The sequence below is a fragment of the Bicyclus anynana genome, chromosome 10, assembly GCF_947172395.1.
Source record: "Bicyclus anynana chromosome 10, ilBicAnyn1.1, whole genome shotgun sequence".
Lineage (NCBI taxonomy): Eukaryota > Metazoa > Arthropoda > Insecta > Lepidoptera > Nymphalidae > Bicyclus > Bicyclus anynana.
The window spans coordinates 14,753,784-14,780,623 of NC_069092.1; the positions used below are offsets into that span (position 1 = coordinate 14,753,784).

Genomic DNA, 26,840 nt, shown 5'->3' on the forward strand with positions numbered 1-26,840 from the left:
TTATTTTAGAAAATGAACATTTATTAACTAACATATTATGTATCAATGAATTGATTTATAACATACATTGGCGAAAAACTAAAAAATAAACGAAGTAGTAAGATTGACTATTACTACTAGATACCGAAGTAAAAAATTGCGTATTTAAATCTAGGAAATGCCTAAACCCCAGAAATATCTGTTATTTACGGAAAATAACTGCGGTTACAACATACTGATATACGAGTGTGTACGAGTAACAGGTAAAGGGAAGGCCACACCGCCGCGTTTCACTTGCGGCCAATCGCTCGCATGACTTGCTTTACGCCGACCGCCGGCACCGTCTCGTCTTATCCGTTGCTGCGGACACTAAAGCGGCTTAGCAATTAACATTCCGTATATATGTATATGATTATTATTTATAATATTTTCTTAATTACCCCCAAACAAGTAAAAACCGTGTTTTTGCAGCACAACAACTTGACTAAAAGTAATGATGACGTACGTATTTCAAGAAGGAAGCTTGTAACTGTAATTACAGTCTTAATTTTATATATTTTTTTCTTGTATTTTTCGTTGGAAACAAAAACAAACAGAAGTAATTATCTACCTAAGATTACCAACCAGACTGATGTAGGTATGCAATTCTCATCTCTTAAAGAAACTGTCTTCTAGATCTCGGATTTGACTCTATCAAGACTTCTGCGCTTGTCTAAACCCTAGGTGACTGGGTTTAGATTGTAGTTTGTAGTTGTGCTTAGATTTTAGCAGCTTACCTACAACAAATACTCACTGAGTAACAGTGAGTAAACAGAAAAAAAGTTTCTGAAAACTGAGAAACAGTTGTAACAGTAGTAATTGCCAAGATGACGCCGTTAAAAATCTCTCGTGCGAATAGTTCACGTTCCTCTGCCCCACTGTCTAGATTTAGGCAGAGTTTCTACGCCAGCTCTGGTAACATAACTGCGGTCTGTTTAACGAACTTAGAGCAAACCCAACGTAATTTCATCAATCAGAATCGTTATTTACCACACTGTTTGAATAGTCGGTGTAGCTGAGCAGTAAAAGTCCTTTTCGGTTCTGAATAGGTAATAGTACTCATCACTACGTGCTCTGGTTAGTTATTTCCTCAAATCCCAATCTACCGCGCTCAAATAACAATAAAAGCTAGTGTTTTATGTTTTCCCATCTCACTTTACCGAGGGGAAACACAAAGGCTTTCACTTGATAGTCTCGATACACTGCGGTGTGGACATTGAGGTGGGATTACGTCTAGACTAGACCAGTCCGAACTTGTCCGCCGTCTAGACTTTAACAGCACTCGTGTTACGTTCGAATGGAAACGGAAACGTGACTATCATGCGACATTTTGACTTTTCACACTTGTCTAAGGTTTCAGAATTGATCTCTTATAATAAATCTGTAGAGAGGTCAATTCTGTACATGAAATATATTTCCAAAATAGTTATCAGGGGTGATTAGTGATCGATACTGATGCCACAAATGTCTTTCTATCTGTATGTTCGTTATAGAAACAAAAACTACTCGACGGATTCTAACGAAACTTGGTACAATTATTCTTTATACTGCTGGGCAGGTTATAGTATGCTTTCATTCCGTTACGTTCAATAGGAGCAGAGCAACGGGAAATGTTGGGAAAACGGAAGAAGTAACTCCATTTTAATTCAAATCTTATAATTTCAGTATAAGAGAATCCATAATATTTGTCCAACCTTGTCCTATAATTTATATGATTCGCCTGTGTTTTTAAAACATCAATTAAAAACAACGGCACGAGGTCGCCTAAAATTACCGTTGCGAAATTAAAGGTTTATATTTAAACGTTGTTGTTATTTTTTCTTTCAATGGCTGGCAGTAATTCCTCCTCGAGGAAAAACTTAAGTGCTTACTTCTTAGCAAATGAGTCGAGGATATACGAGGCGAGAGTGAATGGAAAGGTTTTACTTTTTAAAAAAAGGCCAGATCAAGAGTACCCTAAATAGACGAACTTGTGTGAAAGCATTGATGAGAATGGAAGAAGCAAGGGAAATATACAAAGATTTTAGCAATTGGAAGGACGTGATTACATTCAACTCCTAAGAGAATATGGACAACAAACGGAGGCAAGACCTAGACAATCGTCATGAACATCTTAAAACCAATCTAAGATTGCTTTATATATTAAAAGCGAAAGGTCACTGATCACTCATCATGAAATATCCAAAACTCCTTGACGTACAAAGACAACTTACACGAGAGATAGTTAATAGCTAGTAGACGTCTGCTGAGATCAGATTTTACGACAGGGCAGGATTAAGGAGGAGTTACAGGCTAGTATACACATAATTATGGCCCTAACCTGTCCTCGCTCAGGACATTCCGCGCTAAAATAAGGTATTTAAATCACACGAGGGCGCAGTATCGAAGCCCTCGTGATCTAACAGAGTTTCCCTTCACTGTTGTCGAATTGGCAAAGATGAGACGATGAATCCATGTACCTATTATAATACAGCTAGTCTGTCTGAGCTCTCCGGGCTCTCTACCGTCAATGGTCCCAAGTGTCCAGACTGTTGTTGTTGTTGTTGTTGCAGACTGATAGTCCATAATGAAATGAAAACGCATCACGTGCTAGCCAAAACATCGTTCACTTTCCCAGCTATCGACGGCGACAACGCACGTCAGCCGACGGCGCGCGGCCGCATGCTAAGCGTTGCGAAAGCTAACGCATAATCGGGCCTACGCGTAATTTATGAGCGAATTATACGTAACCAAACGGTAATTACGCTGACGCTATATCGGAGGAGTGGTAAATAATGCATTGCTGCTTTCTTTGTAGTTGTCAATGTCTTGGACAAAATAAATTCTTAATCCTACTGGTACTCGTAGCGGACGCTCGCGACTTCGTCCGCCTTTAGACCTTTTTAAAGCGACCCAAAGAAGGCGTCGCTCATCGCTGCAACCATGACCACTCTGCCAAGAGTGTACGATTAAGAAGAAAGCGACCCTGTCGCAAAATCCGTTCTTAGCGGACGTCACTAACTCTAAACTACCTCCCTGCCATCTTTCTACGTCAAATCAAGCAGTTTTCGAGATTTCCTTTCCTTTGCTTTCGCTTTTATATGTTTAGATATATTGTTTTTTTAAAGCCTTTTGTTATTTCAAATTGACATGCGATAATAATTATTTATTTTTAATAATAACTTATGATTAATAATAATCTTTTATACAATACAAAAAATTGTTAACACTTTCATACTTAGTTCATTTTATGCATATATCTTTTTTTTAGATATATTTGTTTTTCTGTTTGTACATTATTTATTTATAGTTGAATGTGCAATTTATAAAGTCATACGAGTACCTACAAGTAATCCTCGTAGTCGTACAATGCATCGTTGAAATCAATAAGGGGTATGGGTTAAATAAACTGTACCTTTGCCAAATTGGAGCGATAGCCTCTTACAGCCAGTTTCTTCATGTAAGGCTAAAGTTACAGTAAAAGTAGTAAGTTGTAAAGAAGACTTTGTTTTTCAGTGAATAAGACCGTCACTTTTTAACCGACTTCAAAAAGGAGGAGGTTCTCAATTCGGTCGGTATTTTTTTTTTTTTTTTTTATGTATGTACACCGATTACTCAAAGACGCCTGGACCGATTTCAAAAATTCTTTTTTTGTTTGAAACGGTATAGTCCCCATTTGGTCCCATTGCCATCATGACAAGATCTGATGATGGAATCCTGGAGAAATTGAGGGGAACTTTCGAAAATTATATGGGTGTCTAGTGTGTTCGTAAACTTTTCCATTTAGAACCTTTAAGAAATACAAAATTATGAAGGTTTGAAATCGATCTGATGATGGAGTCATAAAACAGACGAGGGAACTCCTTGGCGATTTACAGCAGTTACCTTGTGTTTGGGCTTGATTAATTTGTATTAATGAGAACTTTCCACATAGATAGGTTGTGACTGTCATTTAGGGGTTTGGTGATGAAGACCAAGGACAATTAAGGGAACTCCTTAACAGTTTACAGTAACTACCTTGTGTTTGGCCTTGATTAGTTCGTATTGCTGAGAACTTTCTACCTAGATGAGTTGTGTCTGTTATTATGGGTCTGATGATGAAGACCAAGGTCAATGAAGGGAACCCCTTGACGGTTTACGGTAGCTACCTTGTGCTTGGGCTTGATTAATTTGTATTGCTGAGAATTTTGTACCAAGATGGGTTGTGACTGTCATTAGGGGTCTGATGTATTCGTTTGAGATGAAATTTTACACTAAAAATTGAAAAATAATAAAAATTTTAATAAAAAAAATACAACCGACTTCAAAACCTAAAAACATACCCACTAAACTAAAAAGCGAAAAATAACATCATAATATGTTCTACCTGCTGATCAGTATGAAGTCGGTGCTTAGCCGGTGTTGTCTTAATTTAAGCCATTTCTGACAGGACCACATGAAACAACACTGTCTGCAAAATCTAAATCTATAAGTATGCTCACATGGCTTGAATTAATACATCACCGGCTTAGCACCGACTTCATACTGATCAGCAGGTAGAACATATTATGATGTTATTTTTCGCTTTTTAGTTTAGTGGGTATGTTTTTAGGTTTTGAAGTCGGTTGTATTTTTTTTATTAAAATTTTTTGATTTATGACGTTACTTGCGACGAAGAAACTGTCCGTTAGACTGCATGGTTCGTTGATATGAGTATAATATCCAAAAAATCTGATAGTGTATGTTTTTCGAGATAAAAAACAAGGTAGGTAAATTACTCGTAACTTTTGAAATTGTTAGACGATTTGATATCTTAATATTTAAATAACTATAATAATTAAACTATTATAATTACTGCATATTATATATTTATTTAACATGAAATAAATTACAATGAAGAATGCCGGGCGCGTAAATTTTGTCATGTCTGAGTGACTTCAATGCTAAAAGATGCGGCTTGGTGAGCGCCAACCAAATTTTGTGTCTTAGCCTGTGCATGTTACATACTTTTATACTAATATTATAAATGCGAAAATAAGTCTGTCTGTTACCTTTTCACGGCCGATTTGGATGAAATTTGGTATAGCGTTAATTGGAATTTGGAGCAGAGTCCAAGGTTTCCCGCGGGATTTGTAGAAATACAAAATTTTAACGTGAACGAAGTCGTGAGCGTTCACTATTTCAATAATAGTGAACGTTAATCTGCCTAAATGTATTTTTTATTTTATGTTATACTAGCGGACGCCCGCGACTTCGGCCGCGTGGAATTCAGTTTTTCAAATATCCCGCGGGAACCATGGATTTTTCCGGAATGAAAAGAAGCCTATATTTTAATCCAAAGTAAAATCTATTTCCATACCAAATTTCAGCCAAATCGCTTCAGTAGCCGCAGCGTAAAAGAGGAACAAACATACTTACACACTTACACACAAACTTTCGCCTTTATAATATTAGTGTGATGCCGCTAAATTATAATTTTGTGGCTTATTAATTTCGCAGAGTCGTTGAGCATTAGAGAGGCCTTAAAATGTTCACTTGGCATCTTATTTTTGCATTTTTAGCAAATCATGCCAGCCAAGTAATCAATCAGGGATCTTTGTGCTCTAATGAACCCGTCCACATAGAACTCTGAAACTTAACCATCATCGTGACTAGGGTTGCCAACGGTACTATAAAAATAGTATGGTACTATATTTCGGGTCTGGGTACTATATACTGTTACGCGAAGAAATATATAGTAGGTACGCGAAAATACTATATTTTCAACCCTGAAATCTAACAAACAAAATTTTCAATTTAAAACTTAATGAACATTAGTTTTTCACAAATACAATAGCGTCTAGCCTGTCCCAACTTGTTTACTTTTTTTAAATTCCAAACATAAAACGAAAAAACTAAAAAAAACTTTTTTGTTAAAAAACAATAAAATGTGAAAAAGCAACCTATTCCACCAGAAATAAATATTGTTTTTTAAAAATACCTAAATGTTGTTTTTTTTTTATTCCATAAACACTATATTTTATTTAAGCGTACTATATTTTATAGCGAAATTTGAAAAATACTATATTCTGAAAAAATGTTGGCAACCCTAATCGTGACGGAAAACTTTGATTATCAATAGATTTTTAAATTAGCTTTCTAGTTCGGTTCTTTTTACCCGACTGAAAAGTTAATGTTTGATACCTACTCATACGAGTAGGTAAATATATAATACATGTACAGTAATAGTAGGTACATGTCGGTATGTATGTTTGTTTGTAAGTATGTCATATTTTTGGCACACTCTACTGTGTAAACCGTTTGATAGATGTCAATGAAATGAGGTGTTATTAGATACTATCGCCGTTGTGGGAGTGTAGACAGAGAGACGGGAGGTAGATAACGATTAACGATAGATTTACTTATTCGCGTGCCGTTGTAAGGCAAAATACATTTACGGATTTTTACAAATATATACCTAATGGTCTATTTATTACAAACTATAGCCGACGCCACGCGGTTTTAACCCGCGTAGTTCCAAGTTTCGTTAAAATCCGTCGAGTAGTTTTTGTTTCTAGAACATACAGATGGACAGACAAACATTTTACTCATTACATTTTTGGCATCAGTATCGATCACTAATCACCCTCTGATAGTTATTTTGGAAATATATTTTATGTACAGAATTGACCTCTCTACAGACTTACTATAAGTAGGTATAGAAGATAGGTTCGCATTTGACCATGATCACTTTGATGGTAAAAATGCTCATTCACTCTTGTTTTAAAGACACACAAGTGAATCAGGAAACACAGACTTCACCTTGATTCGTTTGTTTACAGAGTCCACACGCAGTTGTGGGAATGTGATGGATGCTTCTATTTGTTTAAAGATTTTGTTGTCTACATGTGGGAGTGACACAGGGAACGCTGTATTAATTCCCAGGTTTCCGGGAAATTATATAAAGTACCCTGAATTTGATTATATATTAATTAATTTCTTGATATTCCGGTGCCTACTGTGATAAATGAAAAACTAATAAGATCTGCTGCTACTTAAAATTAAAATAACATTTAATCAAATGTGTAATTTGAAAATGTCCTAAGGCTTGCTCGGTGCTTCAGTAAAAGGATACGTCGTATAGAATTCTACCCTTCAGTCATTAAAGGTTTCATGCAAAACGATATACCTATCCCTACCTCATTAAGTTTTAAGTGTTATAGTGGAGACGAGATATGTAACTGATATTACTCTCATTTATTTATTAGTTTTTTTTTAATTTTTAAAGATAAAAATTAAGTACAAAACACTATTAAAAAATTATAAAAAAAAACAACCCTCCCGCTGCGGGACATTTTGAGTGTCCAAAGCGAAGCTTTTCGCTAAAGACCATTGACATTGACTGAAACAACTATCGGAACAATAATAGTTGATTCAACATTCCACATGGCGGTAATCTCGTGAGCGAGGTCCAAGTATTTTGATACTTTTTCCTTTCGGCTTTAACCAGATTATCGTCGTGTGTAGTTATTATTAATAAAGATATACTGCGGATACATACTGATGTAGATTAAGTAATTAAATTTTAAAACAGCCTGACTGGCAATTCTATAAAATAATGTGCCACATATTATATCAAGTTGAAATCCGTAAATATATCTATACATTCGTAGTAGGTATATATCTGTGTATACACTCTAAAAATATAATAAAAATATACGTATATAACATACTCTAAAAACGTTACCCTCGCCAGTCGTGTCTTCATTGTAGGAATTTCTGTAATAAACACATTATTTATATCTTTATACATATTACTCAATAGATAATTAAGTTAACAAAACACATTCATGCTTTGCAAATTAGTGTCTGTGTTCTCAGTTATATTGTTTTATTGTTAGCATCTTATCGCGACTAATCTGCGTGTTCAATTTCAACCAACGCGGAACAGCGAGATGACAAACCGAGACGTTGGTGACGTCATCAGTTAACCGACAGTTAGTACACGTATGCGGAAATATTAACTATGGTTTTGATAACTATCACATCTATGTGAAGACGAAATTTCGTATGTGTAACTTTTTATTACGGAAAATTCCATCCTTCCTGCGTTTCGCATCATCGTTGTTAGTAACATTTTAATTCTAGCTTCCTATAAACATAATGTTCAAATTCGAATAAGACGTGTTATAGGCGAAAAGTTCGTCGGTGAGTGTGAAGTAGCGGAATCGCACACCTGATGAATAATTTAATCGCATGAGGAAAAAATTAGGCACTTTACGCATACGAAAACGTGTGCCTCCATAATATTAAATAAATGAATGCACTCACTAATTTGTATGTGTTATAATGTAGTTATCATTAAATTTTTGCAACCCGCTGTAGGGCTAGGCTTCTATCATTGTGAAAGAGCATGTATAGAGCTTAAACTTACTACGCTGCCCAAATGCGAATTGGCGGGCTTAAAGTGATGAGTGATGCATACCTTCCGAAACACTTAATGTCTCGGAAGTAATGAAGTATAACACCACGGATTTTCCAATTCCGAATTGCTATATATAGCATTTCTTACAAGAAAGAAAAAAAAAATTCATAGTCCATAGACCTTTCTTTGCAATTGAACAATTTAGACTGGAAAACTCCTGAGGATGCTCCGGTTTCCGAATGGAACTTAACATAATACACAATCGCAAAATGAATCAATTATTCTCACTCTTAGATAACTGCAATATTATTTTCAATGTGTAACCGATTATGTGTATTATGTATTATCACAGAACTTGTTTGATTATAATCTATTCTATTACAAAATAGACTGCGCTCATGTAAACGGTTGTTATAGTTACAGTTGCCAGGTGTCCGGATAATGCCGGACATAGGTTTTTCTATTCCGCGTCCGGCCGAAATAAACGGTGTCCGGTGTTAGGCTTTACATTTCGTAAACGAGCGAGCGAACCGTGTGTGGGAACAATTTTTACGGTAATAATCCTGAATGCTTGATTTAAAAAAAATTGTCATAAGTACCTATTAACACTGCACGCTTACTTGCACAAAATCCTCAATATTGTAGGCTGTCCTGCCAGAGCAAAACTGGCTGGACTGTCCGGCTTTTAATTTCGGCGACCTGGTAACCCTAGTTATAGTACACAGTGTAGCAGCAGTGGCAAGGCGAGGGGAAAGGTGTTCGCTTTACAAGTTACAACACCTCACAAAGGTAATCCGGTCGCGCCTAATGCAGCCGCTCGCCCAACTGTGACTCGGGAGGATATATTCTGTGAATACGCAGAAACCTTGTGAATTTGATCCGATTTTCCTTTTGTAATTAATTCTCCTAGTCGTTTATTGATAGCCCATTGGATATGATCTCTGTCTTTGATTGAGGGTGTAGGCTCGAATCCAATTTAACACTTAAAGATACATGCATTAAAAAAAAATATATCACATGCCTCAAACTAAGAAGGAAAAACATCGTGAGAAAACCTGCATACCTGAGAATTGTCTTAAGTCTGCCAATCCGCAGCGGGCTAGCGTGGTGGACTAGTAGCCTATACTCCTCTCATTCTTTCTCATTCTGAGAGGAGACTCGTGCTCAGCAGTGAGCTGAATATGGGTTGATAAGTATGATAATGATTACTATAACAATAATATACTAAACTATAACCTATTCCAAATAGATTAGATATAAAAAAAGAAGTCACTGAGATTATCACCGAATCATTGTTGCGCAGATTTGGGTTAATACTATTTCGTAATATTAAATTCATAATGAAACTCATTATTTGTTCCTTTTTCCTGCTTTATTTTTATGAAATCGATTCTCATACGTTGTACGACATATTTGAATTCAAACAGATAAGATTAAAAAATCGCCTATAGATTAACCAGTCATTGTTGTTTTTACAGATTTTTCATAATGCTGTTTGCTTTAATCTAATTATTTTCTTATTACATGACTGTCGTATCTAGATATATTCATATCTGTTCGTTATATAAACGTATAATCCGTTCGTATTTAGATATATTCAGACTAATTTGTTTTTTTTTTGTCATTTGAATAGATTTTTAATAACCGATTGAGTAAATGGAATCGTTCATCAATTTGATTTGTGAGACATTGGCCGTAGCTAAGTTTCATTATTCGGGAACCTGCCCTATGTAATAATGACAAAATATGTAATTCTTGGAGACGCCGCCCGGTTCAGCGTTCCCGTTCCCATAGGAGTACGGGGATAAAATATAGCCTATAGCATTCCTCGATAAATGGGGTATCTAACACTGCAAGAATTTTTCAAATCGGTTCAGTAGTTTCAAAGCCCATTCAATGCAAACAATCAAATATTTTCTCTTGATAGTATAGATCGACCCAAAAACCACTTACTCTAGACCTTTGAGAAATAAAATATACATATGTATGTATATATTCTAATATTAAACACTTATCTTTCTACTTTACGTAATACTTACCGTTTATTCGGTTTCAGAAATTGTAGTGTTTTTATTTTGTATTACGTCCTTTTGTTCGAATAAATGAGATGGCAAATTACTGCCTAATGGAGTACGAAGTGCTGCGATATAATCAAAAGAATCATTTGAGTTATTCAGCAGTAAAGTTCGCATCGCCAGCCAAATGGGATTGTTTCGTGTTAGGTATTATACGTTCGCTTATATTTCTATTATTTCTTTCGTTCTCACCTCCCCCGAAGACGCTGATCTCGTAAATACGATAGTACGCTATTTATTACTTCTAGTAGAGTAGCCATTTCGTTTGATCTTATGTATTTTTATAATCTTTGTTTCTCTCGTTTGAGGTGATCCTTTTTGTGTGCTTTCGTTACCAAATCTGTTATAATGGGAAATAGAGAATTATGCTCGAATGCTAAGTCTATAATAAGTAATTTTATAAAAATATCTTTGATTTTATATTATAAGTTGAAAATAATAATATTTCAGCAGGAGAAAATGTCAAAAGCCTTGCAAAAAATTATATGCTGGAAATTTTTATTATTTTCTCGATGTGATTACCCAGCTTAAATCAATTCTTTCTGGTAGTAAGACTATACTAGACTCCGCGCCACGAAAGCAGTCCCGCGACTAAAACCTGAACTAAAATTGACAGCGCCTTACACAAATGACAATAACACCGTGACAAGTGACAATGATCACCATTAAGACACTAGCGCCGCGTCTACGAGACTTGTTTCGTGCCGGGGAGTCTAACCGGTGGACATACAGACAATAATATAGACGGAACTAAATCCAGTTCTATTTATTTATTTATTGATACCAAAAATATATGTATTTTAATAAAAAACATTACGTTTACCCAATTGTGTTAATGCTGAATGGAAATTTGTTTTGTACAAATACAAAGGCATCTTTCACACAGAGGCCATTAGGGAATATTCCATATTGTATTACGTTTTCTTGTATTACTTTCCGTTTGTATCCCTAGAGATAATAGGTGATGGTAATACAGGTCTTGCTCGTTTTTTACAAGTTTATTACTTTTATTATTTATATGCTTAGTTATCAAATGCTGTATTACTAAGGTTCGAGTTCACCGACATTCGTTTAGACATAATCAACCGTTTAAATAAGTTAAACACCGTTAAGTCCATATTTCGTGTTCACCACAGCCCATATACCGGTTAAGGACGTAAAACGGGCGGTTATCTTAACCGAGCTAGCATACCCCGGTTATTTTTCGGTTAATACGTCTTTGACAGAAATATTTGCAAGCTATGTTTGTGTAACGCTCGCTAGTTTCGTGAAGTTTATCTCTCACAACTACCAAAATGCAAAGGACCAAAAAATTAAAAAAACGCTCCTTGTTCAAACAACGTTTAATATTTGACGGGCCGGTTCTGTGAACGCCGTTTAAATGAAAGTCGGTGAACTCGGGTCTAAGTACGCTTATATTACGGTGCTTTCAATCGTGCTGTATTTTCATTGTTACATACATGTATTTATATAGCTGCAATAGTGTTGCCTGGATCATTGCCAGGAATGACAGTTAAATTATGTATTGAAATAAAATGTTGCAGCATATTGCAGTGAAAGCAAAGAGCGTTTACAAACACTTACAGAATAATGTGCGAGTAAAATCAATGAATAATAATTATTATTACGTTTTATAGTCGTACTCTAAGGCCGATACGATTACAATAAACTATTCTAAGCATATCTGAATCGTTTTTTCCGTGAATCTATAATTGCGAAAATACTTAATTGCGATCAATAAGGTTTTATTTAATTGAATAGAGGTCTCTTAAATTTTCCTCGTATTGTCCTTATACGGTTACTATTGATTAATTCTGCCAAGGTACAGCTTTTTTCTTCATCCATAAACTAAATTCATTTTATGTGCGAATGAAGTCTACCAACAACTAGTATAGATAATATTAATAATATAACTTTATAATATTTGAATTTGTAATTTCGAAAAGGGTACATGTCTGAAAATTTAAAATGTCCAGGAACTAAAAAAAACACTAATTATTTTCCAAATCAGTGTATTATTTTTAAAAGTAACTATTGTGGTACATTTTGGTGTTAATTAGCCTTCGAAAATTACTAAAATTATTAATTTTAAAACTAAGCTAAATATGTTAATATATATTTTATACATATTTGTGAGATGTATGTATAGAATATCCGACATGTGCCCTTTTCGAAATGGCATAATATTCATTTAGAAGCAAGAACGACATCTTGAAAAAAGTCTGCTTCGACACTAGAATAGAGACACATTTAAAGAAAAAGCATTATTATTCTTTTACGTTTGTGTTATGAAGACTGCATGTATACATTTTTAATTATTATAAGAATATTACCTAAGGGTACATTTTGTGTCGTTGCTCTAGCGTATGCTTATACCAAAATTTTCAATCTTTGTTCTTTATTAATAAAGCCAAGAAGGACGCCTTGAAAAAAGTCTGCTTCGACACTAGAATAGAGACACATTTAAAGAAAAGAAAAAGCAATTATTATTCATTTACGTTTACAGGGTGTTATGAAGACTGCATATACAAATTTTTAATTATAATAAGAATATTACCTACGAGTACATTTTGTGTCGTTCCTCTCGCGTATGTTTATGCCAAAATTTTCAATCTTTGTTCTTTATTTATAAACTTCGAATTAAGGTTCATCAGCGCCACACGTACTAATTATCTTGTTTTTGGCAATGTCTCTGTATATTTCTGTTATACCTGTCACTACTACAGGTGTAGGTACTGATTACCTCCACCTGTAGCATCACAGTCGAAAACTTAAAGGTAAAACTTTTTGGCCTCCGTGGCGCAGTGGTGAGCGCGGTAGATTTACAAGACGAAGGTCCTGGGTTCGATCCCCAGCTGGTGGGCCGATTGAGGTTTTCTTAATTGGTCCAGGTCTAGCTGGTGGGAGGCTTTGGCCGTGGCTAGTTACCACCCTACCGACAAAGACGTACCGCCAAGCGACGCGATTTAGCGTTCCGGTACGATGTCGTCTAGAAACCGAAAGGGGTGTGGATTTTCATCCTCCTCCTAACAAGTTAGTCCGCTTCCATCTTAGATTGCATCATCACTTACCATCAGGTGAGATTGAAATCAAGGGCTAACTTGTAAAGAATTCCAAAAGGGTTCCAAAAGGTCCGAGAAGAGCCCACAATAAACTCCGTCAATAATGACCGGCACTGCGGACTTAATATGATTTTTGAAGTACTGGAGAGAAAAATTATCAGTAATTCCGGTCTGTCTTGGAAAAAAGAAAATATTTCGTAGCCCGATATAGGACTCGAGTCCAGAATATATTGCTTAAACAATCGATTAACGTGGCAATTAAGTTGATAGACCAAGATTAAAATGAACCGATTAAATAGTGAGAAAAATTGCTTTCTAATTCTTAACAGTGTGCTATCGGGGCTTTGTTGGTGGGCTATTGTTAAATATCGGTAAATAATGCATGGTTTCTACTATACTACAATATTGAATAAATTATGCTTATAAGTGTTTTCATTCTTCGCGCTCAATTACGGTTTTAGTCACGGTTATTGTGATGTGAGTGGGACGCTAGACTATGTTATCAAATAAACGTATTTTTGTGCTATGATACTGCATAATTACTTTAATAATTCAATTATGACAACGTAATCGCATGAACGAATTGCTACGGAGATCTAGAACAAAAGTATTTTAGAAGATCTGTATTAGAAATAATTCACACAGCTGTTTTAAAATGATAATCATTTTTCTACATAATAATTAATAAGTATTTTGACCACTAAATACCACAATATTTATAGGCGTTTTAGTAATATTACGGTAGGTTTATTTCGAGTATATTATGATTAGCGTTGATCTATACTAAAATTATGAAGAGGAAAACTTTGTTTGTATGTTTGTTTGTTTGTTCTTTCACCATTCGAAAGCTACATTATCGACAAGTAACATAGGCTTAATTTTATTTTGGAAAAAATAGGGTTCCGTAAGATATTTGGGGTTTTCGGACACAAGGTGTAAAAAATCAACCAGAAAAGTTACTTATTTTACTTACACTGCCTAAACTATAAAAGATTAATAAACGGACGAAAGATTATACCCCGAAATCAGACAGGTAGAGGTTGACAGCTGGGCCAACATCCTAATAATATTCTTATACAGTTGTTATACATAATTCATTATTAAAGTGAACGAACGAAGTGGTCAACTTAGCGAGATAATCTCCTTAGGAGAGCTCTCTCATTAGCGGAGAGACGGAGAGTCCGAGACCTTTACCCTCAGAGGGCATTAACGATGCTTTCACTTTAAATGAGCGGCGAGAGAGCCGCGCCTAAACCAAGCTTTGTAGATGACACAGATAAAAGTTAGCCTACGATTATATTTCACGGAGGCTGTTTGCCTGAACTTTCTTTGGACAAAATTTTATACATTTTCTAGAAATTGAAGGTTGAAATCTAGTAACCACCAGAGGCCACTTTAACGTGCTTGTAAACCTAATTGAATTTTGACTTAGACCTTTGTAAGTATTTCATTTAAAAATTGGAAGTATAAATTATTTTAAATAGGTATACTCAAAAGAGTAGAAAAAGAACAGGTGGAAAAAAGGTACATACAAATTACGTAAAATGGAAATGCTTTCCCCAATACAGGTCCGCTCGAGTGGTCAGGGGACGCATAGCATCCTTGCATCTAACAAGCGCACGCAGCTATTAGGAGGAGACAATAATCAGCTGATGTATGATGACATATTGTGCCGACCTTACTTTGCGTGGGATAGACATATTAAAATTTTATATGTCTCTAAAGCACATCATAACAGCCGATGGACGTTCACTGCAAGACATAGGCCTTTGTAGAGACTTCCAAACATCATCATAATTAATATTAAGTACATAATATACTAAATTTCTTGTATATTAAACAGTAAAGTATTCTGTTCAGTTCGAATAGATAATTTATGTGCAAATGCCACTCTGAATTGAATATATATGTATTGTATATATATGTATTGTATATATATGTATTGTATATATATGTATTGTATATTCATTGTTATTTAAATATTGTCTATGTGTAAATATTTCCAAATATGTATTTGTATGTAAAGTTAGTAGCCTGGGTCTTGGTCATATCCAAGGTCAAGCGTCCTGTTATAAGGTTGCTACAAACATAATATATTTTCTTGTAACTTATAAAAACTATGGATAAGGTAAATGCTTCACAGTTTATAGTAGCTCTGGCCTTTTTGAACAACATTCAAAAACCTAAGTGTAAATAAAAATACGACTTAATACTATCAGTATTTTGTACTCTAGGCAACGAATACACTCATGGATAATTGTTTCACACAGGCGTAAAGGGAAATGATGTCGCCTAGTGTATCCGTGCCTTATTACATTGTTTGGCTTATCAGCGCAAAATTAAACAATACTCGGTTTATGATAATTAAATTAACCGATCCATTGTTGTTACAAAACCACTTTACTAGTTCAATGTGAAGGTCGTGCATTACGTGACTGCGTCAACGTCACGTCATATCTGTCGGCAACTGGAACTGTTTACTGGTAGACATAGACCAGGCGCTGTGAGGTATTGAGTTTGCATAATTAGAGGACCGCATTCTGTTTTGACTCTGCATGTTGCCAGGAGTTTTGTTGGTCCATTCTTTTGTTACACCCATTTGGTGTCGAGTATGTGGAGGATTGTTTCCACTTATGATGATTGAATCATTTGTACTAGAATAAAATATACAAGGGAAAAGAAATGGAAATTTCTATCGCATTGTTTTATAATTTTTATAAAAAATACTGTGTCGTTGAATATTCGACGGTATATTTGACGGTGTAATCGTAAATACTGGGCTCCCACTAGATGGATCGAGGACATCAAGCGGGTTGTAGGAAGCCACTGGAGATGCTGTCGGCTCGAGACAGTGGTGTTTAGAAATCTGTTTACAAGAGGCATATATTCAGCTGTGGACGACGAGGCTGATAATGATTATGATGATGATGATGGTAATTATAGTTCTAAGGATCCAATGCGATTCGAGACTCGATTATTATCATTATCCGCGATAGGTCGGCCTTGTAACGCAGTCACTGTCGGTTAAACGCTACAATAACTGAACCATTAAAGGGGGTCACGAGGTTAAATCAGCGCGATCAATCCCGACATTACTCATGTACAGTATGAATCTATACATAGATTTAGACGACCTCTTATAATCATTTTATAACGGACCTGAGGGCCTCGGAACTTAGTTCGCGTGGAGTTGGGTTTTTTTTATCATTGTGGATTTCTTTTTGCGTCCGATTTCATTAAAATAAAGGATGTATTGTTGCTATATATATATGCTTATTTTAGCTTCCGAAACTACGAAAAAAAAACGCATGAAGTTTCCTGGGCTTCAACTATCTCCACTTAAAAATATCACGTCAATTCGTCGCTACGTTTTGCCGTGAGAGACGGTAAAACAGACAGATAGATACACACACTTTCACATTTATGATATTAGTAGTATGGATTTTGATCATCGAAATCGAAGTCAATCGATAAGTTATGCTTCAATTATAATTTTAATTGTACTGTTTACATGATAAATCATTCGATTTAATGATTATGTTAAAAATGATATTATAATAAATAATTAATCGCTTGAACTCTCATTGACAATGCGTTTGTAAGTTCGATGTTGATAGTTTTATCACATAATCCGGACATGGACACTTTTTATCGGCCAGTTTGTCGATCATAATAATTTTCCATAAGGGCCTGTTTACATTACTTGATACCGTGTTGTGTGGAAGGAATTAAGGTGGGCCGCCGCCAGGGGGAGTCCCCTCGTAAATTACCAATGTAAACAGCTGGACGTGCATGTCGTAAATTGTAATCACTATTAGCTGTAAGCTCTCTAACTAATGAACGGTGCATAGCTATTGTAAGGTTACATAGAGAAAATGTTCACTCACTAAACAAACTAAATCATCATCATTACCAACCTATATTCGGCTTACTGTTGAGCACGAGTCTCTTCTCAGAATAATAAGGAGGCTCAATGCGGATCGGCAGACTTCACACACCTAGAGAATTAAGAAAATTCTCAGATTTCTTCACGATGTTTTCCTTCACCGTTTCAAACACGTGATATTTAAGTTCTTGAAATGCAACTGCAAAAAAAGTGCACTTCCAGTGTATGCTCTGAACCGTATTTTAATCTACACCCTTCGAATCGAAGACAGAGGTCATATCCTCTGGGCTATCACGGCTCTTACAACAAACAAACTAAATATTTACAGCAACATTTACTTTTTAACAAAATACAAAAGAGCAATGGAAATGATCAAACATGCTTGTCAAATTTGCTTGTCAAACTTTACCAATTTAGCGAACACTTCATCGTCAATATTTTTACCGTTTGATTTGACAAAAAGTTTGTAGGACACTTAATAGGAAAACACACATCCACACACAACTTGAATATGATAGATAACTTTTCTATTTATATAATCGAACACGAATAAGGGATGAAAATTTATTATTTTAAGGTCTTTTAACCTCCGTTATCTTTTAGATAAGTAGAAAAATATATGGAGGCTGAACGATTTGCGTGACCAAATCAAACCACTGAGTTTGTCACTTAAATGCAATTTAAAAAGTTTCCGCCAACAATGAAGCAACGATCTTGGCGCTGAGGCGTGCATCTCAAGAGCAGGTCACTCCGCAATCACGCTTTTCTTTTAGATAAGTAGAAAAATATATGGAGGCTGAACGATTTGCGTGACCAAATCAAACCACTGAGTTTGTCACTTAAATGCAATTTAAAAAGTTTCCGCCAACAATGAAGCAACGATCTTGGCGCTGAGGCGTGCATCTCAAGAGCAGGTCACTCCGCAATCACGCTTAACCTCGTAAGGCGCAGGCAAATCTTGTACAGCGTAACGACTGTACGAGTAATTGCCTCTTACCCTGTTCCAGTTAAGCGTGTTTTTGTCCTTTGAACTGAAACTGAAACAGTTACTTTGACTTGCTACAGAAACAAACAGGAACCTTGTACAAGTGCTGTAGGTAGGAAGAGGAAGGCAGCTTTACTGTGAGCAGTAAAGCTGCCTTCCTCTTCCTACCAAAGCCACCATGGCCTATGCCCCATAGTTGTCTATGATAGAAGCATGGTCTAACAAACTATCACCTTTTATAAAATGACGAATATGCCCATCACAGACTCTTGAACATAAAATATAGCTCATGCCGAAAAAATGTCCTTCACGATCGTGACGATGACAAAATGACCGAGAACGTTTCCCAGGTAACATACATACAAGCTACTAAGCTTCTTGGCCGGCGAATACGAGGTCCCCGATTTCAAACGTCCGGACGTTGATCTATCCACGATCACGGGAGCGTCAGGCCAAAACACCATTCCCGAACGGCCCTCTAAGCAGAGGTCTCAGTCTCAGAGGAGATGCCCTTAGAGAGTCGTTCCGCCAATCACTTCTGTTTCGGGTCCCAACAGCGCTCGCCCAAATCCTCGGTGACGGTCCCATTCAGGAGCTTACGGCATTTACACAATCAGAAGCAAAAAGTCGTAGTGGAAGGTGCAATCAATCGAACCTCCAGACTTTTCAGAATCAGAATCGATCCTTCGACACCTGGTATTCATATATGGTAGTGCAAAATTCGGTATATACCCCATCGGTGGCTTCCCCGTAACATCCATTAATTTACCGGTCGCCTCGATGACTGCACATCGGCTGCGGTACCCGGAAAGCACTCTCCTATATTGCCTCGCAGCTTCCGATCCGTTTATTGCGTTGCTTTTTTTGTTGATACCCATTGAACTAGACCGTTATGGACTGAATGGAATTTAATTTGAAATGCTCATCGTTGTTTGTACATTGTACGTGTTTCTGTATTCTATTTTGCTCGTACGGTATTTGGGCATGTTAAATGTTTTGTTTGGTGATTTTGTTACCAAAATAAAATGAGTAAACGAGACAGAAAACTGTACCTACCAGTGTAATGGTCAAGTTACTTAAGGAGAGTTTCTTCAATAACAGTCACAGACTCTTTCTGGACAACAACTATTGCCAGGCAGTTAGTATTAGGGTGTTATGAGGGTGGTTATCTTAGAGTAAGTCTTACTCTAAGATGTGTAAGAACCCTATGTGTACCTGTAAGCCCGCCAACACGCATTGGAGCAGCGTCCATATTCCCTTAAGGAGGGAGGCCTGCAGCACTATTCTGTGACGATGATTTTATAACTCCCTTGTGCGAGTTTCGAATTCAGCTCGATCTCTTTATCTATGTCTAACATGATACTATAGAAAGAGAAAGGTTGAGGGGCCCTTATAATGATGATAAGAGACTGATAATGATGAATAGCATGTTGTAACTTGCAAATAACGCGTTACGTGTTGTTCCCCAGGGCGAAGTACTCGACTGCCCGCTATGCCTGTCGTCGTTCGCCGCCGCCAGCATGGTGCGGCTGGCGTGGTGCGCGCACCGCTGCTGCGAGCCGTGCCTGCGCCAGTACCTCGCCATCGAGATCTTCGAGGCGCGCGTGCCCGTCAACTGCCCTGTGTGCCACGAGAGCATGCACCCCTCCGGTGAGACACTCCGCTTCTACCTAGCTCTACTGCCCGAATCAGTGACGTGCACGAGAGTTTTAACTACAGTATAGGGACAACCCATGGTCCACCCGACCTCGCAATCATACGGGCCGAATCAGTGCGAGGCTCTTTGCGTGTTCCTGGGCCGCCTTCTTGACTCCGTACAAATTGTTTACTCATCGTCCTTGTCCCATAATGTGCTTTCTCCCCCTTCTGGGGCAGCTACTCTACAAAACGGAAAATTCCTGTCGTCCCCCGTGGACTCGTCACTGGCACCAATGCGCTCCGAGTCACGTCGCCTCTTGTGCCACCGGTGCGCGAACTCCCGTAGCCGTTGGAAGTTTGTCTCCGACGAGACGAGGTCCATGTAGTACAACGGCCGCGCCTCCGCGCGCTTGATTCCGTCCAGCATCTCGAGCCGTAAGTCCTGGTAAAGAGGACATTCCCACAAAACGTGGTGTCTGTTCTCGTCCCCTAGGGCGCAATCACAGACAGGACTCTCACACAGCGTCCCTGAGTCTATCGGCGGCATCCGAGAAAAAGCAGACCTAGACCTCCGAGGACCACCGTTCTTGAAACATCTCATTCACTTCTGCCCCGAAATCTCGCCTTCGCCTAACTTATTTAACTAGGGTATGCTCTATACGAGAATTCCTTATCGAATTATGTATAGGTAGGCCTTCAAAGTAGGAAGTGCATTTTTGAATCTTTAAACCACTGTGTCCGATGTATTGTATCGCGTAGGTTCACGAAGGTTGTCAGTGTTACCCTTCCGGGCACCCCGTACTTTTCCCTTGAAACCATTTTAGACCAGTGATATGTTTTGATTGTCAATGGCTGACATTACCAAAATTATCGACGTCAAACCGTTTGCCGGGACCACACATTTGTTCATTTTAGTTCGTTAGACGGCCGCGTGGCGCAGTGGGTAGTGACCCTGCTTTCTGCATCCACGGTCGTGGGTTCGATTCCCACAACTGGAAAATATTTGTTCATGGGTGTTTTCCAGTGTCTGTGTGTATTTATACATTATATAAGTATTTATATGTAGTATATAAATGTATATGAATATTATAATATCAACTATCTTAGTACCCATAACACAAGCTACTCTGTATGCTTACTTTGGGGCTAGATAGTGATGTGTATTGTTTAAGTATATTTATTTATTTATTTTATTTAGCACTAAACGCACCAATTAATTATATACACCCCGATAACATTCATTTAGAATGCAATAAACTCTTCGCTGTATCTAATCATACACAATTCAATATCGATAAAGTAATAAATATTCATGATTGAATCTATTACTCGGTAAAGAAAAACATATTTACTACAATTCAAACGAACGGAGAGATATAAAAGACTATCTCATCAATGCATTAAATGAATCACAGTTTCTATCGGTAAACGATTATCATATCATCAGCAAAAAACTACACTCATTGTACTTACTATGTAACAACGGAATCTTGCGATAATAATTATCTGCCTATTGATTTCTTGGGAAGTGTTACCGGAAGCTTTAATTAGCTTTTTTTTATTCTTACAAGTTACTTGACTCACCTGATGATAAGTAATGATGCAATCTAAGATGGAAGCGGGCTAATTTGTCAGGAATCAGGACGAAAATCCACACCTCTTTCAGTTTCTACACGACATCGTATCGGAACGTTAAATTGCTTTGCGGTGCGTCTTCGCCGGTAGGGTGGGTGGTAACTAGCCACGACCGAAGACCTCCTCTTCTTGTCTTGTAAATTCACCGCGCATACCGCCACGGAGGCCGCTAAAAGCTAAATTTTCTAACTTTTCCTTGCCCTGACCTGGAAATCGAACCCTGGCCCTCATGTTCCCTAGCCGCTAACCACTTAACCAAAGAGGTTAGATATCATCAAGTTCACAAAACAAAGTAACATAATCTGTAAGATGTGGCGGTGAAGGAAAACCGCATAATATGAAAATGTAGGTATTCTACACAACGTTAACTATTTTATTGGGCCATTAACATTTTATGTCTAAAGCGGCATTGATAATATTATTACAACGTTACAGTCTGACGGAAAATCTTCAGTTTTGTAGTAATTTCTGTATATATACTCGTACTATATCTAGAAACTCTTTATATATATAGATCTATATTCTATATAAAGTTATAATGAGGTAAAATTTGTGGTATTGTATACGGGATGCGTACCAAAACGAAATAAAACAACCAAGGCACGGGGCCGCTCCAATGCCAGTTTTATTCATTAGTTAAAACTCCACAATATAACCTTAGGTTGGTTGGTTTAGGTTGCCTGGAAGAGATAGCTTTTTAGCGATAAAGCCGCCTATTGTGCATTTAATTTTTTCATTATTTTTCTATATTGTATTGTTTCTTTATGGTGTACAATAAAGTGTATTTTCATTTTCATTTCATTTTATTTCATAACCCTTCGTAATATGAAATCTGAATCTACTGAACCGATTTCGAAAATTCTTTTAATTTTGACTAGAATCAATCTAGAGGTGTTTAGTTTAGTTTTTTCTTGTAAGAAAAATCACAATAACGTATTTTTTTTTGTTGGCCTGACCCTGGATTCGAACCCTAGTAGGTACCCTTAGGTAGCTGAACCAGCTAACTTCACGACCAAAGTATAGAGTTAGTTATAAAAGTTACCGGTTCTTTTTATTACTATTAAATAATGTGACGGGCGGCACAAAATCAATACAACAGAAATAAACTCATCTCGTTATAGCTCTCTGGGGATGGTTATTTAACAGTTTATTTCATATCTCGGCCACTCTTTGATCATTTATATGTGGGAATCGTTAATCATCTTGTCTATATATGTATGTATGCCTAATTTAAGTTGAGATATTAAAAAAATACCACCCCAGACAATCATGAATTTTGCTCGAATAACGCTAATGTGTCGGTTTTTTGTATCATAACAGAAAAGTTACATTGTCCTCATTACAAATCAGCATTAGTGGAATTACAAAGAATACAAAGTGACGACAATTTAATTGTTTTTTGATAATGTACTACTGAATAGTTCACCATTCACCTACCATAACTTTTGATATTTTGACTTGACTGATTTTCACGTAATTTACAGTTTTGTAAATGCACATCATGCTACAGTACCAAATATAGTGTTAAGCTATATTTTTATGTTTACTTAAGTAAGCCAAAACTTGTCAATTAATAACTAAGTACTCTATAATTTATTATTTGTAAGACATTAGTCTTTCATGGTGCGTATTTACGCACATGGGCATTGGGCATGCACCTCCAACTTTTCAGTTATGTGCATTTTAGGAAATTAATATTAAGTGTCTCAAACGTTGAAAGAAAAACATTGTGAGGAAACCTGCATACCTGTGAATTTTCTCAATTCTCTACATGTGTGAAGTCTGCCAATCCGCATTCGTCCTGGTGGATTATTAGTCTAACCCCTGTCTTTCTGAGAGGAGAATCGTGGTCAACGGTGAGTCGAGGTTGTTGATGATGAAGACTAATACGGTGTTTGTATGTGTTTCCAGACGTCCGCCGGATCGTGGACAACCCGACGCTTTACGACAAGTATGAGGAGTTCTCCGTGAGGCGCGCGCTCGCCGCTGACCCCGACACGAGATGGTGTCCCGCGCCCGATTGCAGGTAAACATTCCTTCATTACATAGTACTAGCCGAAGCCCCGCAGTTTCGTCTGCGTATTTCCCGTTTCCGAAAGAATACGGGGAGAAAATATAGCCTCTGACACACACAAATAACGTGGCGTTCTAGTGGTAAAAGAATTTTTCAAAATCGGTTTTATAAATCCAGATATTACAATTACACTCTCTTTATAATATTAGTATAGATTTTATTGGGGTACCCATTTTAAAATGCTAGTTTATGTTCTCTTGGTAGCCCCAGCCTCGTCCAAGTATGGCCTTACCATAAACTCTTAAATCCGTTGAGATGGATGTGTGGTGTGACAAGAATAGATAAAATAAGGAATGAGTATATAAGAGGAAGTCTGAAGGTGGCGCCAGTGACAGAAAAATTGAGGAGTAGAAGGTTAGCTTGGTATGTACATGTAATGCGTAGAGAGGAACGTCATATTACTAGAAAAATAATGAATGTGCAAGTCGAAGGTCATAAGAGGAGAGGAAGGCCAAAGAAGAGATGGTTGGATTGTGTGAAAGAGGACATATGTGTAAAAGGAGTGAGCTACTCTAGTGAGCGCACACATGTACAATTTTGTGTTTACTTACTTTATATATTTAAGTTTTTACACTATATACCTAGTTTTTACACTTCCTGAACACACACACACACTCGACATCGTAGACAATATTTAGGTATTATTTGTTTAAATAAGTTTCGTTGTTTAATAAGCGACTAAATGAAATTAAGACAATACTGCACATTTGTCCGCCTCAGTTTTCATGCGCTAGTGCCCTATCTCTAGTATAAAATATCGTTGCTAACAACAGAAAACCAAATAAACAATCATAAATGTTCGACATGAATACTTATAGATTCTTCCTCTGACGCCTACGCTTAGCGTCAAGATGATAATAAATAATTTACGCTAGCGTCGGAATACGAACGGGTAAACGGCCCACGCAAGACTGTTGATGACGTCACGTCTATCAATGGAAATTGACCTGTGACATCACGACATAACCGCCCACATTCACTCTAATCATACAGTGGCTTATTCGAGGAGTGCCATCTCGATCGTATCTCGTGAAAGTGTTTATTCCTGGGCGGATACTCGTAAATATGAAGTTCCTTTAATAGTATAGTGTCTATCTATGAATAAGTGCTTGTAGTAGCCAGACCTTCCTATTTTTATTTGTAAGATAGGCTCGCGTTTGACTATGACCTCATTTGATGGTAAGTGTAGATACTCGTCTACTCTAAGGTGGGACACGCTTGCCTAGAAGATATTTTTTACTCAAACACAGAATTGGGTAGGCGATTCGAAACGCTAGCAATGGAAGAAAGGGGAAGGATAACGTCAATAAGCTCCTGAGCACGCTCACAAATAAATCCTATAAAATACCGACAGCCTAGCTTTGATGATGTTCGAGGCTTTGAAGTTTCATCAGATGGGTGTTCCTTATTATAACAGTTGAAAATTTGTCAGTTTACGCTTCTACCATAGATAGATACGGTTGGCAACTATGGAGATTTTGGCTTTTCCAACACCGTACATGCTAAACTTACCTATTTATTATCAATGGTAAGAGCATGGGCTGACAACCTTTCAGCTTTTATAAAAAGAAGATCTAGTTATCGCAAGCTCTTATTCTATTAAATCGCTTCGAAGTACGTCTTTACCTGTAAATACGAAACTTATACACACGTAGGTAATAATGTGATAAATACTTCCTGTAAAAACTACTAGTAAACAGGAACATCGGAAAACATTCTCGAAAACAAGATAATGCGCTGTTAATCTTAATATCGGCGACACGGCCGACCCCATATAATCTAATTAAAATAATTTAGCGGTGTCCACGAGCTAATAGTCACTTACTCATTAATTCGTTTAATTAAACCCATCGACACCGGGCCCTGGGTTATTGAGCATTCGCCCGCCGCGCTCGCTCCGCTAAGGTAATATAGTCGTTACTCTAAATTATAGTGGTGTTTTATGTGCTATTGGTGTTGAATACATAAGTTTTTGGAGTCTCGGAGATCAATTTATAGTTGTGTTAACGCAAACACAGTGCGGATTGTAGATACAGTCTTGTGAGTAAATCTTTGGGCAGATCAGTGGGTAGTTGCATGATCAAATTCAACAATTTCAACCGTTCTGCGGAGTTCTAAAATTCTGATTTATTGATTCCTTAATTGAATTCCAAAATGGATAGGAACCTCAATCCACACACGTGTTTATTGAAGTACTCTGTTTACTTAGCTTATATTGTTGCAATTGGCGATACTATGCTGTTCTAGTGCCCTCCTAAGCTCCACAAAAATGTAATAAATCTGGAATGCCTACCAGCTTCTGTATTAGCCTAACACCCTCTATCACAATCTTGTTATCTTATGTTTGAGAGCTAGACACATTTTAAGCAATCATATACCGTTAGATATGATGGCAGCAAAGCCTACTTTGTGATGATAAGTCATTACAAAGTAGTACTCATGAAGACAAAATACATACATTGTCGACTAATACAGACGAACCGAAAATATCGTTGTGTTCGTTGCGATATTTCCGGCTTGGTCGCCATTGGGCGACTACGTCTTTTTCTCTTCACGAGATCTATGTTGTGGGTCGCATGTTAGGCGTACTAATAACGTATGAAGTCAGTTATCATCAGAAAATGCATGTTACTTTCAGTTTCGCCGTAGTGGCGACGGGCTGCGCGTCGTGCCCGAAGCTGACCTGCCTGGCGCCGGGCTGCGGCGCGTCGTTCTGCTACCACTGCAAGGCGGCGTGGCACCCCACGCAGACGTGCGACGCGGCGCGCCGCAGCCGCCAGCCGCCGCCGCGCGCGCCGCAGCCCTCGCACAGCGAGATGGAGCACGGTGAGCCCTTCATCATCCCATTCCCTTCCTATGATCAACACTACCAAACACCACGGTCTTTAGCTGCCAGCAACCAGCGATTGACGGTGCGGGATCACAATTCCAACCACCCGCTGTTGCCGCTTAGCGAGATGGAGCACGGTGAGCCCTTCATTATCCCTTTCCCTTCCAATCATCAACACTACCAAACACCACGGTCTTTAGCTGCCAGCAACCAGCGGCTCCCTGTAAATCGCTTGATCACGACGGTCCTGCGATTACCGATGCGGGGTCACCATT

General features: G+C 37.5%; 1 protein-coding gene across 2 annotated transcripts in view; it reads left to right on the forward strand.

Annotated features, from left to right (window-relative positions):
• Window positions 1-26,840, forward strand: part of LOC112050340 (E3 ubiquitin-protein ligase RNF19B) — an 88,372-nt gene that overhangs the window by 52,921 nt on the left and 8,611 nt on the right. For both annotated transcript variants that reach the window (XM_024088592.2, XM_052883936.1), the window contains exons 3-5: window positions 19,858-20,038; window positions 23,573-23,687; window positions 26,374-26,561. In XM_024088592.2, the coding sequence (XP_023944360.1) occupies window positions 19,858-20,038; window positions 23,573-23,687; window positions 26,374-26,561 (484 nt within the window). The remainder of the gene's footprint in view (window positions 1-19,857; window positions 20,039-23,572; window positions 23,688-26,373; window positions 26,562-26,840) is intronic.